The sequence below is a fragment of the Gorilla gorilla genome, chromosome X, assembly GCF_029281585.2.
Source record: "Gorilla gorilla gorilla isolate KB3781 chromosome X, NHGRI_mGorGor1-v2.1_pri, whole genome shotgun sequence".
In the NCBI taxonomy this organism is placed as follows: domain Eukaryota; kingdom Metazoa; phylum Chordata; class Mammalia; order Primates; family Hominidae; genus Gorilla; species Gorilla gorilla.
The window spans coordinates 95,895,093-95,913,501 of record NC_073247.2 but is presented as its reverse complement, the minus strand read 5'-3'; the positions used below and the strand labels follow the sequence as shown (position 1 = coordinate 95,913,501).

Below are 18,409 nucleotides of genomic sequence, written 5' to 3'. Positions count from 1 at the left end.
TTGCTTTGATCACCTGTGCTTGTGGGCTATGACTTAAGAAATCTTTGCCCAGTCCAATATCCTGGCAAGTTTATCCAATGTTTTCTTGTAGTAGTTTTATTGTTCAAGGTCTTAGATGTAAATTTTTAATCCATTTTGTTTTTATTTTTGTATATAGCAAGAGCTAGAGATATAGTTTCATTCATCTGTATATGCATATCCAGTTTTCCTAGCACCATTTATTGAACACACCGTCCTTTACCCAATGTATGTTCTTGGCACCTTGTCAAAAAGGAATTTACTGTAGATACATGGATTTATCTCTGGGTTCTTTATTCTGTTCCCCTGTTCTATGTTTCTGTTTTTATGACAGTACCATGTTACTATAGCTTTGTAGTATAATTTGAAGTCAGATAATGTGATTCCTCCAGTTTTGTTCTTTTCGTGTAGGTAGCTTTATCTATACTGGGTATTTTGTGGATCCATGTAAATTTTAGGACTTTTTTTTCTATTTCTGTGTAGAATCTCATTCTGTTTTGAAAGGTATTGTGTTTAATCTGTAGATTGCTTTGGGTAGTATGGACAATTTTAACAATACTGATTCTTTCAATTCATGAACTTGGAATATCTTTCCATTTTTTGTATGTCTTTCTCAATTTCTTGCCTCATTTTAGTACATTCCTTTTTACATGTCTTCTTTAATTTCTTTTTATCAGTGTTTTGTAGTTTCATTGTAGAGATATTTTACTTCTTGGTTAATTACTATGTATTTGATTTTATTTTTAGCTATTGTAAGTGGCATCACTTTCTGGATTTCATTTTCAGATTGTTCTCTGTCGGCCTGTAGAAATGCTAATGATTTTTGTGTGTTCATTTTGTATCCTGCAACTTTGCTGAGTTTGTCAGTTCTAATAGTTTCTTGGAGGAGTCTTTAGGTTTTTCCAAATGTAAGATAATACCATCCGTAAAAAAGGATAATTTGACTTCTTCCTTTCTCACTTGGATGCCCTTTTTCTTTCTCTTGTCTGATTGCTCTGGTTAGGATTTGCAGTACTATGTTGATTAACAGTAGTGAAAGCAGGCATCCTCATTGTGTTCCAGGTCTCAGAGGAAAGGATGACAGTTTTTCCCAATTCAGTATGATACTAAATGTGGGTTTGTCGTATATGGCTTTGATTATGTTGAAGCATGTTCCTTCTATACCCAATTTTCTGAGGGTTTTTTTTTTATCATGAAGAGATGTTGAGTTTCATTGGGTGCTTTTTCAACATCAGTTGAAATCATCATGTGGTTTTTGTCCTTCATTTTGTTGGTATGGTGTATCATATTAAGTGATTTGCATATGGTGAACCATCCTTGCATACCTGGGACAAATCCCACTTGGTCATGATGAACAGTCTTTTTAATGTATTATTGAATTCAATTTGCTAGTATCTTGTTGAGTATTTTTGCATTATTATTCATCAGAGATATTGGCCTGTAGTTTTTTGTTGTCGTATCTTTGTCTGGTTTGGGTATCAGTGTAATACTTGCCTCATAGAATGACTTTGGGAGTATTCCCTCCTGCTCTATTTTTTGGAATATTATGAACAGGATTGGTATTAATTCTTCTTTAAATGTTTGGAGGAGTGTAGCACTGAAGCCATCAGGCCCTGGGCAGTTCATTACTGGGAGACTTTTTATTATGGTGTTGATCTTACTAATTGTTATTGGCCTCTTCAGGTTTTGGATTTCTTGGTAGGTTTTACGTGACAAGGAATTTGTCCATTTTCTCTAGATTTTCCCGTTTATTGGCATGTAGTTGCTCATAGTAGCCACTAATGACCCTTTGAATTTCTGTGGTATCAGTCATAATATTTCCTTTTTCATCTCTTATTTTAATTATTGGGGTCTTCTCCCTGTTTTTCTTTGATAGTCTGGCTAATGGTTTATCAATTTTGTTTTTTCAAAAAGCAAGTTTTTATTTCATTGATCTTTTATATTATTTTCCTCATTTAAAATTCATTTATTTCTGCTCTGATATTTATTACTTCTTTTCTCCAACTAATTTGGGTTCAATTCACTTGCTTCTCTAGTTCTTTAAGATACATCATAAAGTTACTTGAATTTTTTTTTGATGTAAGCACTTTCAGCTATAAATTTCCATCTTAGTACTGCTTTCACTGTATTCCATAGGATTTTTTATGTTGTATTTCTATTATCATTAATTTCAAGAAATTTTTAAATTTCTTTCTTAATTTTTTTATTGACTCTCTGGTCATTCAGGAACATATTGTTTTATTTCTATGTGTTTATATAGTTTCCAAAATTCCTCTTGTTGTTGACGTCTAGTTGTATTCAGTTGTGATCACAGAAGATGCTTGATATTATTTCAGATTTTTGAATATATTAAGACTTGTTTTGTGATCTAACATATGGTCTATTCTTGGAATGATCCATGTGCTGAGGAGAAGAATGTGTATTCTGCAGCCTTTGGATGAAATGTTCTGTAAGTATCTATTAGGTCCACTTTTTCTATGGTGCAGATTAAGTCCGATATTTCATTGTTGAGTTTTCTGTCTGGGAGATCTGTCCAATGCTGAAAGTGGGGTGTTGAAGTCACCGGCTGTTACTGTATTGAGTTCTATATCCCTCTTTATCTCTAATAATATTTGCTCTGTATATATGGTTGCTCCAGTTTTGGGTCCACAAATATTTATAATTTTTCTATCTTCTTGCAGGATTGACCCCTTTATCATTATATAATGACCTCCATTTCCCTTCTTACAATTTTTGCCTTCAAATCTATTTTGTATGATATAACTACTCCTGCTCCTTTGTGGTTTCCATTGGCATGGAATATCTTTTCCCATTTCTTTATTTTCAGTCTGTATGTATCTTTATGGGTGAAGTGTCTTTCCTGTAGGCAACAGATTATTGTTTCTTGTTTTTTCATGGTTCATCCAGTCTATGTATTTTGATTGTTTAGTCCATTTACATACAATGTTATTATTAATAAATCGGGACTTACTCATGCCATTTTTTTAGTTGTTTTCTGGTCTTCTCTTCCTTGTTTTCTTCCTCCCTGCCCTCCTTTTACTGAAGGTGATTTTCTGTGGTGCTGTGATTTAGTTTCTTTCTCTTTATTTATTTATTTATGTAGTTTTTGAGATGGAGTCTTGCTCTGTCGCCCAGGCTGGAGTGAAGTGGTGCAATATTGGCTCACTGCAAGCTCCACCTCCCGGGTTCACGCCATTCTCCTGCCTCAGCCTCCCAAGTAGCTGGGACTACAGGCGCCTGCCACCACACCTGGCTAATTTTTTGGTATTTTTAGTAGAGACGGGGTTTCACCGTGTTAGCCAGGATGGTCTCAGTCTCTTGAACTTGTGATCTGCCCTCCTCGGCCTCCCAAAGTGCTGTGATTACAGGCATGATCCACCACACCCAGCCTTTTTCTCTTTATTTTTTGCATATCTGTTGTATGTTTTTCGGTTTGAGAATACCATGAGGCTTGCCAATATGATCTAATACCTCTTATTTTAAACTGATGAAAACTTAACACTGATTGTCCAAACAAACATGCAAAAAAACCTGATAAAAACACTACACTTTGAATTCGTCCCCCCACTTTTCAAGTTTTCATTGCTTCTCTTTATGTCTTATTGTACTATGTTTTGAAAAGTTTTTGTAGTTATTATTTGATTGGTTCATCATTTAGTCTTTCTACTTAAGAAGAATTTATACCCCACAATGACAGCATAATAATATTCCCTGCATTTTTCTTTATGCTTACTATTATAGTGAGTTTTGTACTTTCAGATGATTTCTTCTTGCTTATTACATACTTTTCTTTCAGATTGAAGAACTCCCTTTAGCATTTCTTATAAGACAGGTTTGGTGTTGATGAAATCTCTCAGTTATTGTTTGTCTGGGAAGATCTTTATTTCTCCATCATGCATGAAGAATATGTTTTGCCAGTTATAATAGTATAAAGTAATTTTTTTTCAGCACTTTAAATATGTCATGCCACTCTCTCCTAACCTGTAAGGTTTCCACTGAAAAGTATGCTGCCAGGTGTATTGGGGCTCCATTATGTCATTTGTTTATTTTCTCTTGCTGCTTTTAGGATACTTTATCATTGAACTTTTGGAGTTTGATTATTAAATGCCTTGAGGTAGTCTTCTTTGGTTTAAATCTGTTGGATGTTCTATAACTTTCTTGCACTTGTATGTTTATTTCTTTCTCTAGGTTTGGGGAGTTCTCTGATATTATCCCTTTGAATACACTTCTTATCCGTCTTTCTCTGTCTACTTTCTATTCAAGTCCAGTAGCTCTTAGACTTGCCCCTCTTTGGCTGTTTTCTAGATCTTGTAGCCATGCTTTATTCTTTTTTTTTTTAATTTTTTCTCCTCTGTGTATTTTCAAATAGCTTGTCTTCAAGCTCACAAATTATTTTCACTCCTTGATCAGTTCTTCTATTAAGAGACTGTCATGCATTCTTTGATATGTCAAGTTGCATTTTTCAACTCTAGAATTTCTACTTGATTCTTTTAAATTATTTTAATCTCTTTATTAAAGTTATCTGATAGAATTATAAATTCCTTCTCTTCGTTATCTTTAGTTTCGTTGAGTTTCCTCAACAGAGCTATTTTGAAATATCTGTCTGAAAGCCTGCATATCTATCTGTTTCTCCAGAATTGGTTCCTGGTTCCTTATTTAGTTCATTTGGTGAGGTCATGTTTTCCTGGATGGTCTTGCTGCTTGTAGATGCTTGGGAGTGTATGGGCATTGATGAGTTAGATTTTTAATTTGGTCTTTGCACTCCGGGCTTGTTTGTACCTGTCCTTCTTGAGAAGACTGTACAGGTATTCGCTGGGAGTTGAACCCCAAGCCCAATAATGCTGTGGTTTTATAGGCTCCTAGAGGTACCCCATTGGTGGCCTTGGATAAATTCTGGAAGAATTCTCTGTATTACCAGTCAGAGAACCTTGTTCTTTTCTCTTATTTTCTCCCAAACAAATGGAGTCTGTCTCTGTGCTGAGCCACCTGGAATGGGGATGTGGTTATGCAATCACCCCTGTGGCCGCCACCACACAGACTGCATTGAATCAAACCGGAAGCCAGCACAACACTGGGTCTCGACCTTGGCTCACTATAACTACTACCTGGGTAAAACCTATTTTCACTCAAGGCCATAGTGCTCTACAGTCAGCAGATGTTAAGGCCAAACAGGTTTGTGTCCTTCCTTTCATGGCAATGAGTTCCCCCGGGCCCCGGGCAGGACCAGACATGCTGTCTGGGAGCCAAGGATTAGAGTCAAATACCTTAGAAATTTACCTGAAGTTCTTTTCTACTGCAGCTAAGCTGGCACTCAGACCATAATCCAGAATCTTTGTTGCACTTCCCTCCCCTCTCCACAGGGAGAAGGGCCTCTCCCTATAGCCATCAGCACCAGCAGCCCATAGCAGGGGTTCTGCCAGGCCACTGGCAATGTTCACTTAAAGCCCAGTGGCTCTTCAGTCAACAAGTGGTGAATGCTGCCAGGCTGGGAACTCGTTCTTCAGAGCACTGGGCTCCCATATGCCCCAGGGCAGATCCAGAAATGATATCCAAGAGCCTAGGCTCAGACTCAAGAGACCTCAAGAGCCTGCTTATTGGCCTACCCCACTGTGGCTGAGCTGGTACCTAAGGTGCATTACCTTTCTGTCTGCTTTTCTCAAACAGAAAGAATCTTTTTCTGTAGCTACCACAGCTCTCAATTTGTTGGGTCACACCTGAAGCCAGCATTTCTCAGAGCCCAAGGCCCATGGTGTACTACCTGGGTATGTTGCTGCTGGTGGTTGTTCATGGCCCAAGAGCTCGTTAATCAGCAGGCAATGAATCCTGCCAGGACTGGGTTCTTCTCTTCAAGACAGTGGGTTTCCTTTTGGCCCAGGATGTGTCTAGAAATACCATCCATGAGCTAGGGCCTGGAATGGGAACCTCACAACTCTGCCCAGTGTCCTGTCCTACTATGGCTGAGCTGATATCCAAGATGCAAGACAAAGTCCTCTTTACTTTTTGTTCCTTCCTCCTTAAGCAGAAGGAAGGAGTCACTTTTGTTGCTGTGCTGTCTGGGGTTGGGGGAATGGTGGCACAAGTACTCCCTTAGCCACCCTGGCTGGTATCTCCCTAGGTCACATGCCACCCTAGTCCACTGGCTCTAATTCCAGTTCAACACTAGTAGTTGCCTAGGAATTGCAGGGTTTGCATCTTAGACTGCCTTTTAAGTTTACCTAGGACCCCAGAGCACTTTGGCCCAAGATGGCGAGGCTTGCTGAGGAGTTCAAATTTAGAACACTGGGACAGGCAATTCCCTTCTGTCTAGTTCTTGTCCAAAAGCTTCCTCTGGCCGGGTGCAGTGGCTCATGCCTATAAACCCAGCACTTTGGGAGACCGAGGTGGATGGATCATCTGAGGTCAGGAGTTCGAGACCAGCCTGACCAACATGGTGAAACCCTGCCTCTACTAAAAGCACGAAAAAAATTAGCTGCCCGTGGTGGTGGGCGCCTGTAATCCTAGCTACTCAGGAGGCTGAGGCAGGAGAATCACTTGAACCCGAGAGGCAGAGGTTGCAGTGAGCAGGACTCTGTCTCAAAAAAAAAAAAAAAACTTAAAAAAAATAACAAAAGCTTCCTCCATATGTGGGTGCTGGCTGAGGCCAGCATGACTTTGCTGTCTGCTGTAACAGGGCAGCACTGAATTCAATGTAAAGCCCCCCAGTTGCTGAGCTTTCCCTCCCCTATCTGCAAAGACTCTCCTCATTGCATGGCTGCTGCTGGGGCATGGGGAACGGGTGTCATCAGTGATTCATGACTGTCTCTTCTACCCTCTTCAGTGCCTCTTTCAGCAATATGAAGTTAAAACTAAGTACTGTGATTACTCACCCGATTTTTGATTCTTGTGATGGTGCTTTTCTGTGTGCAGAGAGTTGTTAAACTTTAGTGTTCCTGCAGAAGCTACAAATGGTATAGGCTTCTATTTTGCCATCTTGCTCCATCGTTTCCTCCTGTAGCTTCTTTTTCATTTTCTTAATACCATTTTCTGAAGAACAGTTTTGTTTATTTTGATGGTGTCCAGTTTGTCATTATTTTTCTTTTATGGATTATACTTTTGATGTATCTAAGAAATCCTTATCTAACCCAAGATCACAAAGATTTTCTGTTTTCTTTTTTGTAAATTTTATAGTTTTAGGTTTTACATGGTTTACGATCCATTTTGAGTTAATTATTTATGGTATGAGGATGAATTTTTCTATATCTCTATCCTACTTGTTCTGGTACCATTTGTTGAAAAGACTGCTTTTTCTCCATGGAATTGCTTTTGCACCTTTGCAAGAAATTAAGTGACAATATAGAGCCAGTTCTGTTACAGTGTGACATATGTGATCTAAATCACTGCAGTATGCATAAATCCATAGTATATAAACCACAGAACTTACGGGGAAAAGGAGGCAAGGGACATAACTTTAAAATGTTTGATCAGTGATACACAAAAGAAAAGAAAGTAAAAAGGGTAGCATTGTTCTGTATGTTCTAAATGATTAAGAAATACATAAAGACTGCAGTAAATACAGTTCCTTACCTTGAAAAAGACCCGAAGTTTGCTTGTGGAAGTGGGTGTCAGAAAAGTTACAGTTTGTAAGTTATAATGATGTAGTGGAAGTTAGATTATCTGGAATTGGAAGGAAAATTTTAACGCTAGAGGTGGACAGGAGTGGCTCATAACAAATACAGTGAATTAGCTGGTAGATGTTTGAGGTGTGTGCATATGTGCATTTTATGTATTTCTACTTTCCTAAGCTCAGCTGATACAGTTTTCTGTGCTCATGTAACACTTCCTGCAGACTAAATCACTGATAAGCCAGTGTGAAATTCACGTTATACTTAGATTGTTTGCTAAGATATCAATTGCATTAGAACAAATTTACATTTTCAAAAGAAGCATTATAGCAGAATTAACTGTATATGTCAGTCTATCATTGTACACTCTTCTATTCCATTGATATATATGTCCAACCTTTTTCCGGTACCCCACTATCTTGATTACCGTAGCTTTATAGTAAGTGTTGAAGTCAGGTGTAGTATAAGTCCAACTGTTTTCTTCCTTTTCAAAATTGTTTGGACTATTTTATTTTCTTGACTTTTTTATACAAATTGTAGAATCAGCTTATTGATTTCTACAAAAGAAATTTTGCTGGGATTTTATTGAAGTTTCATTGAATTGGTTTATCAGTTTGGGGAGAATTGATACCTTAACAACATTAAATCTTCCAATTCATGAACATGGTATATCTTCCCATTTATTTAGGTCTACTTTGATTTCTTTCATCAGTGTTTCCAGTTTTCAGCATATAATTCTTGCACATGTATTTTATAGCTGTAGATGTATATTTATACCTGTAGATTTCATGTTTGATATTTTTGGTGGTATTATTAAATGGTACTTTTTAAATTTCATCTTCCATTTGTTCATTAGTAATACCAAGAAATAAGATTGATTTTTATTATTGACATCTTTAGCTCCTTGAAGGCTTTGAACAAAAATGGAAGCTCACCAAAGCCAAAGCAAAATTTGCTTTTTTAATATTTTAAAAAGTATAAGTTACTATTTCTGTTTTGTCTTAGTCTATTTTAAAACTTAGATCAATACGGCAGCTTTGATTTAATTGTTGTTCCCTCACATTTTTTGCACTATATTCTAGTGTAGACCTGAAAGCATGTATTTTGAGGATGAGATTTCATGGAAGGATCTTTAAATGACCTTAAAGAGTATTGTTATGAAATACAGGCTGCTTTCTCTTATTGATCTCACAGGAACTTTCTTAAGAGTAACTGTAGGCCATCCATAAATAATTGTAATGTTTAATACATTATTTTGTTTCTTTTGACGTTTTCTATTTTCTGAAGTTTTTCAGACACATTTTTTGGTAATACTGTTATTATAGATTTTGGACTCAGCAAGGAGTCAGTAGATCAAGAAAAGAAGGCTTACTCATTTTGTGGTACAGTAGAGTATATGGCTCCTGAAGTAGTAAATAGGAGAGGCCATTCCCAGAGTGCTGATTGGTGGTCATATGGTGTTCTTATGGTAAGTAGCATTATTTGTTTTAATTATGCCAACCTGTGATTGATATTACTTATAATTTTATTTTAATTCAAATTTTGGGATTTAGCAGGTCAGAAAGGGGTTCTGATAATTTATAATTAACACCAAAAACCTTGTGATTGGCTAGCTGTTACACAATAAAAATTAAGGTTTTGGTGTTCTGATTTATTTTAAAGTTGCTAGTAAAAAGGTAAATGACAGCATTGTTATTATAAACTATTCATATTTGATACTTATGAAAAGGTCTGTCAGATTCTATATTTCAGAATGATGAGTTTATCAGTTACATGGTATTTTAATTGAATGTTACAGAACTTAGCACCTTACCATATAGTGTCTTATTGTCAGATTGTTCCATGTATTCCCTAGAAAGGTTATAAACCTGTTGAGCAGAGGAATCATGTCTTATACTACTTTTCATCTCCCATAGTATCAAGCATAGTGAGCATTTCAGTAGATGCTTAATACAGACTGACTAATTTGGTATGAGATTAAGCATAGAATTTGCAGTAGTCAGTAGGATGATAGATAAATAGCTGTTGAATTAGATATAATTTGCTTTGGAGGTCTGATCCATTTTGTCCATTTATCACTGAGTAGCACATCAAATGACACATCAGCATGTTAAGTGTCTATTATAAGCCTGACATATTAGGAGGCCTGTGGGGTAGGAACTGATTCTAAGTAAAATATTTGGTCTTTTTCAATTGGAGTGGCTAAATAAACTCTCAAGAAGTACCTTAGGAGTTCAGGGAAGATTTAATGTAAGCTGATGTAGGCAAACTGAAAGAGTTGGAACTTAAATTAAGCCCTGAAGGATGGATAAAATTTAAATAGTTGTGTGTCAGGAAGGAGAGTATTGTGATCATATTAGCAAAGACTTGGAGAACCAGTTTGACTAGAGAAGTGGAGAAAGAGGGCAAAGGTGGAGGAAGTGAAGCTATAAACCTATAAGCATTTATACATGATTCTCTGGGTAGGAGGAAACTTTTAGATTCTTAAACAGGATGGAAATTAGAGAAAATTGTATTTTAGGAAGATTAGCCTTGTAAGTGGATTGTAATGGAAGAAACTAGAAATAGGAAGACAAAAGAGATCTTAAAAGACAATTGTAAGATTATAGAGATTTCAAAGTAAGCAGTTGTTAACCTTGGTAGCAAATTAGATGACACAGATCAAAAAGAAATGAATTGTCAAAGATAAAAATGCCTATAAAATTTGTGAGCTTTAGGGGGTTGAAAGAATGGTAAGTTAATAGAAGAGATAGCTGAAGAGGACAGCTGGTTTTGGAAGTGGGAAAAAATAATTTTTAACATGTAGCATAGGTTACTGTAGGTTAATGACTCACCACTGGGTGGTGATAAACTAGGAGGGGTAGTGGAGAGAGAATCAGAATCATTTGGAGACCTTAATATGTATATATTAACTACCCAACCTGTAGTTTCTTTGAGGGAAGATGTGAGTCCTATATACGATCCTTCCTTCATTCTCTCCCTGAAGTTCTCACCTGTACTCCTCCAGTCTTTGGTGGCGTACCATTACTTAAGATTTGGGAAGGAAAGCTGGAGTTTGAGAGAGATTAAGCCTTGAACAGCAGATTTTGGGAGACATTAAGATACAGAAGAGACTTGAATGTATAAGCTCACTTAGATTGTGAGTTCAGATAAATGAGTAGAAGACTAAGGCCAAAGCCATTATTGAATCTAAGTTTGAGATCTAAATACTGGTGTTACAAAAACTTCTCTTTAATGTACTGTAATGATTTTTAGAGGTAGTATTTTTTTATACCATTATTTAATGTTCTAGTTAGTCACATTGCAGTCAGTTCTCTTTGAGAAAATGTTTTCCTTCTTCTGTGTACAACTAAGGTGTATGTTTCTTTTTTAAAGCTATTGGCATGTATGTGTGTGGCGGGGGGTGGTGGTGGTGGTGTGTTCTGCTGCTTCTACTTCTTTTTTGGCTCCTGTTTTGGGGGCAGTGGAGGGAATGAGAATGGTTAAATCTTTCTTGGGCATTTATGAATTTGAAATGATTTTCTGCTTATTTTTCCTTTTCCTTTATTATTAAACATTCGCTTCAAAAGAATATATTTGTTTTAACAGAAAATGCATTGTGTGTATTTTCAAATTGCTTTGGCTTTGAGAACATAGCCGAATTAGAACTGAGGAAGAATTGGTTGGTTTCATCTGCTACAGGTCACCATCAGTTGAGCTATATATATAGAGAGAGAGAGTGGGATACCAGAAGTATATTTCTTTAAGTGACCTAGTTTTCTGGTCCCATTTTGATCTACTATCATGTAGATCTTACAATTTGATGATTATATAGAAGTCTCAGTTTTTTTCTAGAGAATCTTATTATATATTCTAAGGTGTTCTAATTGTGTGGTGTGTTTTGTTTGTTTTAGTTTGAAATGCTTACTGGTACTCTGCCATTTCAAGGTAAAGACAGAAATGAGACCATGAATATGATATTAAAGTAAGTGTAAACAGTATGTTTTTCTTTTGGGAAAAAAATCTCTTGCTTTCAGTTTTGAAAAAATTATCGCGATTTTAAAATAATACAAGAGAACCTTTTTCTCACTGTCTTGTTCCCTTCTACCATATACAGGACTTTATTTACCCTTGTAAAAGCACTTTTAAAAATTCTTTTTGAGATTTTTCAAATCAAAAGTGTGGCTAAATTTAAGTGAAACTTTCTAAAATCCTCTGTTTCAGAGCAAAACTTGGAATGCCTCAATTTCTTAGTGCTGAAGCACAAAGTCTTCTAAGGATGTTATTCAAAAGGAATCCAGCAAATAGATTGGGTACTGCTTATTTTCTTAGCTTTTATAGAAGTAACTGCATGTTTTGGGAGGATAATTAAATCTTTATGTTTTCTTGTTTGATTTGAGCACATTACTTCTATACGTAGAATTTTTCATTTTGTGTGTGCATTTCAGACAAACTAAACTCTGTTATGTCCATGATTTAAAACTGAAGTAGTCTAGTTAATGAAAGCTTCTGTTCAACCTATTATTATGTATATATTATGGGTTACTTCTTTTGAAATAATAAACAGATTCTCCCTTGTACAGGTAATCTTTTATATATTTGAAGATAGATATTTTGCCCCTCCCAATATTCTTCAAAGTAAATATTATGTTTCTGTAACTACTTTTTTGACCTCTTTCTGGTAGCCTTTCCCTGTATCCAGATGCGATCCTATTATTTATGCCCTTGTGTGAAAATTTCAGTGTTGCTTTATTCCTTTGTACCTTTCAATTTGGCATATAAATATGAGGTCATAAGATAAATTAGGAATGAAAAAATATGTATTTAAGTTTAAGTATTATGTTTAATACTATTTTGATTTGATTTGGGAGACACTTTATTGTAGTTCAATATGAACGTTAGTTATTTTTTATCACAGTAAAATGAAAGGACCAGCTAATAAAATGCCAGATAAGAAATCATGTATTTTTCTTTTCAAGGAATGTATGAAATATGTGTATTCCTGTTTACAGATAGCAGTCTGGAAGCCAGGGAGCAAGACTAAAAAAAATCATAAAAATAAAATATCATTTCTTTTTTTTATAGGATCAGAAGGAGTTGAAGAAATCAAAAGACATCTGTTTTTTGCAAATATTGACTGGGATGTAAGTTAAGTAGAAAGCTTGTTATTGAATAACTTCATATGACCAACACAGGATATTAAAGGTTTATTGCTTTTAATTTAAATAACAAATCAGTGGAATATTTACATACATATTTATTTTTCTTTTTCTTAAAAAAATAATTTAGATCTGGGGGTGCATTTGTGGGTTTTTTCCGTGGATATATTGCATAATGGTGGGTTTGGATTTCTAATGTACCCATCAACCAAACAATGACCAGTAGGTAATTTTTCAACCCTCAATTCCCTTTTAACTTCTCCCCTTTTGGAGTCCTCGGTGTCTATTATTTCCATCTGTATGTCCATGAGTATCCATTGTGTAGCTCCCACTTATAAGTGAGAAGATGGGATATTTGATTTTCTGAGTTATTTCACATAGGATAATAATCTCCACCTCCATCCATGTTGCTGCAAAGATAATGATTTTATTCTTTCTTATGGCTGCATAGTATTCCATGGTGTCTATATACCTATTCTCTTTATCCAATTAACCATTGATGGACACTTAGATTGATTCCATGACTTTGCTATTGTGAACAGTGCTGTGATAGACATACAAGTGCAGGTGTCCTTTTTATATAATGATTTATTTTACTTTAGGTACATACCTATTAGTGGGATTGCTGGGTCAAATTTTTTTGATTATTAGTTCTTTGAGAAATCTTCATATGGTTTTTCATAAAGGTTGTACTAATTTACATTCCCATTAACAGTGTATAAGTGTACCTGTTTTCTCCCACATCCATGCCAACATCTGTTATTTTCTAACTTTTTAATAAAAGCCCTCCTGACTGATATAAAATCATATTTCATTTTGGTTTTAATTTGCATTTTTCTGATGATTAGTGATATTGAGCATTTTCCATGTCTGTTGGCTGCTTGTGTGTCTTCTTTTGTAAAATGCGTGTTCATATCCTTTGCCCACCTTTTAATAGGTTTGTTTGTTTGTTTGTTTACCTGTTGAGTTGTTTGAGTACCTTGCAGATCTCGATATTAGTCTTTTGTCAGAGGCATAGTTTGCAAATATTTTATCCCATTCTGTAGGTCATCTTTTTACTCTACTGATTATTTCTTTGGCTGTGCAGGAAATTAATTAAGTCCAATTTGTCTACTTTTGTTTTTGTTGCATTTGCTTTTGGGATCTTAGTCATAAATTCTTTGTATAGATCAATGTCCAGAAGAGTTTTGCCTAGGTTTTCTTCTAGGACCTTTGTAGTTTCACATCTTATGTTTAAGTCTTCAAACAATCTTGTGTTAATTATTGTAAACAGTGAGAGATAGGGGTCCAGTTTTATTCTTCTTCATGTGGCTAGGCAATTTTCCCAATACCATGTGTTGAATAGAGTGTTCTCTCCTCATTGTTTATTGTTGTAGATTTTGTAGAAAATCAGATGGCTATAGGTATGCAGCTTTATTTCTGGGTTCTCTGTTTTGTTCCATTGATCTATGTGTCTATTTTTGTGCAAGTACTCTGCTGTTTTAGTTACTATAGCCTTGTAGTATAATTTGAAATTAGGAAATGTGATGCCTCTGGCTTTGTTAATTTTACTTAGGGTTGCTTTGGCTATTTAGGCTGTTTTTTGGTTCTGTGTAAACATTAGGATTGTTATTTCTAATTCTCTGAAGGATGGCATTCATAGTTTGATAGGAATTGTATTGAATGTGGATATTGCTTTGGTCAGTATGTTTTTTTGTTGTTGTTTTGTTTGTTTGTTTGTTTTTTGACAGCGTCTCTCTCTGTCGCCCAGGCTGGAATGCAGTGGCACAATCACAGCTCACTGCAGCTTTGACCTCCTAGACTTAAGCAATCCTCCCACTTCAGCCTCCTGAGCAGCTGGGGATACAGGTGTATGCCACCGTGTCTGGCTAATTTAAATTTTTTTGGTAAAGATGAGGTCTCGGTATGTTGACTAGGATGGTCTGGAACTTCTGGGTTCAAGCGATTCTCCTGCCTCAGCCTCCCAAAGTGCTGGGATTACAGGCGTGAACCACTGTGCCTGGGACTGGTATGGTCATTTTAATGATATTGATTCTTTCAATTCATGAGCATGAGATGTTTCTCCATTTGTCCATTTGATCTAGTTTCTTTCATCTGTGTTTTATAGTTCTTGTAGAACTCTTTCACATTCTTGGTTAAATGTATTTGTAGGTATTTTACTTTTTGCGGCTGTTGTTAATGAGATTGTTAATTAGAACTTTCATTTGGTTTTCAGTTAGAACATCATTGTTGTATAGAAAAGCTACTGATTTTTGTATGTTGATTTTATTTTTTTAAACATTACTGAATTTGTTTATCAAGTCTAGGAGTCTGTTGGAGGAGTCTTTTCTGTTTTCTCAGTATCATATTATATCATCAATGAATAGAGGTACTTTGACTTCCTCTTTTCCAATTTGGATGTATTTTATTTCTTTCTCTTGCTTGATTGCTCTGGCTAGGACTTTCCAGTACTGTGTTGACTAGGAATGGTAAAAGTGGACATCCTTGACCTGTTTCAGTTCTTGAAAGGAATGCTTTCAACTTTCCTGCATTTGGTATGATGTTGGAGTATGTTCCTTCTATGCCTATTATATGGAGGGTTTTTATCATCAAGTGATGTTGAATTGTCTCGAATGCTTTTTCCGCATCTATTGAGATGATCACATGATTTGTGTTTATAATTTTGTTTATGTGGTGATTTACATTTATTGATTAGTAAATGTTGATCCATCCTTTCATCCCTAGAATAAAATCCACTTGATCACGATTAACTGTTTTTTGCATGTGCTGTTGGATTTGGTTTGCTAGTATTTCGTTGAGGATTTTTGCATCTATATTCATCAGGGATATTGGCTGGCAGTTTTCTTTTTTGGTTGTGTCCTTACCTGATTTTGCTCTCAGGATGATACCGGTTTTGTAGAATTAATTAGGAAGGATTCCCAACTCCTCAATTTTTGGGAACAGTTTTAGTAAGATTGGCACCAGCTCTTCTTTGCATGTCTGGAAAAACTTGTTTCTAGACCTGTGTGGTCCTGGCTTTTTTTGATGGAACATTTTATTATTACTGGCTCAGTTTCACTATTCCTTTTGTCTGTTTGTGTTTTCTGTTTCATCCTGGTTCAATCTTGGGAGACTGTATGTTTCCAGGAATTTATCCATCATCTAGCTTTTCTAGTTTGTGTGTATATACATGTTCATAGTAATCACTGATCATCTTTTATATATATTTCTGTGGTATTCATTGCCATGTGTGCCCTTTTCAATTTCTGATTGTACTTGTTAGAATCTTCTCTCTTTTCTTCTTGGTTAAACCATCTAGAGGTCTATCAACTTTGTTTATTATTTCAAAGAACCAGCTTCTCATTTTGTTGATCCTTTTTTTGGTCGCAATCTCATTTTATTCAGCGAAATGAGACTTAGTTATTTTTTGTCTTCTTCTAGCTTTGGGTTTGGTTTTTCTTGTTATTCTAGTTTCGTGTAGTTTGACAATAGGTCATTGATTTGAGATCTTTCTGTGTTTTTGATTTAGGCATTTAACACTAAAAACTTTCCTCTTAGCACTGCTTTAGCTGTGTCTCAGACGTTTTGTTATGTTGTGTCTCTATTTTCATTCATTTCAATTTTTTTATTCCTGCCTTGATTTTGTTGTTCACCCAAAAGTCATTCATGAGCAACTTGTTTCATTTCCATGTACTTGTGTAGCTTTGAGAGTTCCCCTTGGTATTGATTTCTAATTTTATTCTACTGTGGTCCAGTAGGATACTTGATGTGATTTTGATTTTCTTGAATGTATTGAAATTTGCTTTATGGTCAAGCATATGTTCAGTTTTGGAGAGTGTTACATGTGCGGTGGAGAAAAATGTATATGCTGTAGTTGTTGATTAGAATATTCAGTAAACATCCATTTGGTCTAGAGTCCAGTTTAAGTCTAGAGTTTCTTTGTTGACGTTTGCCTTGATGACCTGTCTAGTGTTGTCACTTGGTATTGAAGTCCCCCACTATTATTGTATTGCCATCAATCTCTTTTCTTAGGTCTATTAGTATTTGTTTTTGAATCTGAGCGCTCTGGTGTTGGATGAATATATATTTAGGATAATTAAATCTTTTGGTTTAATTGAGCCCTTATCATTATATAATGCCTTTCTTTGCCTTTTCTTACTGTTGCTGGTTTAAAGTCTGTTTTATCTGATATGAGAATGGCTACTTCGGCTTTGTTGTGTTTTTTATTTGCATGCTATATCTTTTTCCACCCCTTTACTTTAAGTCTGTAGGTGTGCTTAGCTATTCTGTGGGTCTCTTTTTGGCAGCAGATAGTTGGTTTTTGTCTGTTACCCAACTTGCTGGTCTACGTATTTTGGAACATTTAGGCATTTATGTTGAAGGTTATATTGATATATGAGGTTTTAATCCTGTCATAATGTTGCTAGCTAGTTGCCTTGGATTCTCAATTGTATGATTGTTTTATAGGATCTTTGAGATTTCTACTTATGTGTGCCTTTATGATGGTGAGTGACATACTTTTGTTTCCATCTTTAGAACGTCTTTGAGCATTTCTTATGGGGCCTGTTTAATGGTGATAAATTCCTCTCGTGTTTTCTTTTCGGTTAATGACTTTATGTCTTCTTCATTTTATGAAGCTTATTTTGGCTGGATATAAAATTCTTGGATGGCACTTTTTAAAGGAAGCTAAAATTAGGTCCCCATTCTCTTCTGGCTTGTTAAAATTTCTGCTGAGAAGTCCACTGTCAGTCTGATGAGATTTCCTTTATTGGTGATTTGATGCTTTTCTCTGGCTTCTTTTATGATTTATTCTTTCACATTGAACTTGAATAGTCTGGCGACTTTATCCCTCGGTCATGTTTGTATTCTGTAGTGTCTTCTAGGTGTTCTCTGAATTGCTTATATCTGGATGTCTACGTCTCTAACAAGATTGGGGATATTTTCCTGAATTAGTTCCTCAATTATGCTTTCCAAACTTCTTTTCTTTTTTCTTTCTGCCTATAAGTTGCAAGTTTGGTCACTTTACATTATCCCATATTTCTCAAAGACTTTGTTCATTTTTTAAAAATTATTTATTCTTTAATTTTATCTGATTTAATTCAAAAGACCAGCCCTCATGCTCAAAATTATTTCTTATGCATGGTCTAGTATGTTATTAAAGTTTTCAATTCTGTTTTGAAATTCCTTTCATCTTTTTTTCACTTCCAGAATTTAAAAATATATATATATATATATATATTTATTTATCTTTTATCTCCTGAATTGTTTTCTGATTTCTTTGTGTTTGTTTGTATGTGTTTGACTTTATTTTGGATTTCATTGAGCTTCCTTACAATCCATATTTTGAATGTTTTATCTGTCATTTCAAAGTTTTCATTTGATTAAGATTCATTGCTAGGTAGGTACTGTGACGTTTTGGGGATGTCATTACATTCTTTTTCTTCATAGTCCTGAAGTTCTTATGTTGGTTCCTTCTTATCTGTAGAAGCTGCCACATATTACTTTTGAATTTATTTTCATTTGGACGTGGTTCACCCCCTGCCGCCGCCCCTCTTGGGGGGTGTGACTGTAGAGTAGGTTGGGAAGTAGCCAGAAGTCTTTTGGCTTCGTTTCTATAGGCCTGTGCACTTCTTAGTCAGGTTTTTATGTTGGGTTTTACAGTTCAATCTATAG

At 35.5% G+C, this 18,409-nt stretch overlaps 1 protein-coding gene across 6 annotated transcripts in view; it reads left to right on the top strand.

The window, feature by feature from the left end:
- RPS6KA6 (ribosomal protein S6 kinase A6) overlaps positions 1–18,409 on the top strand; it is a 126,984-nt gene that overhangs the window by 59,252 nt on the left and 49,323 nt on the right. For all 6 annotated transcript variants that reach the window (XM_019018805.4, XM_055375425.2, XM_063703279.1 and 3 more), the window contains 4 exons: positions 8,945–9,087; positions 11,513–11,583; positions 11,823–11,911; positions 12,684–12,742. In XM_019018805.4, coding sequence (XP_018874350.1) covers positions 8,945–9,087; positions 11,513–11,583; positions 11,823–11,911; positions 12,684–12,742 — 362 coding nt within the window. The remainder of the gene's footprint in view (positions 1–8,944; positions 9,088–11,512; positions 11,584–11,822; positions 11,912–12,683; positions 12,743–18,409) is intronic.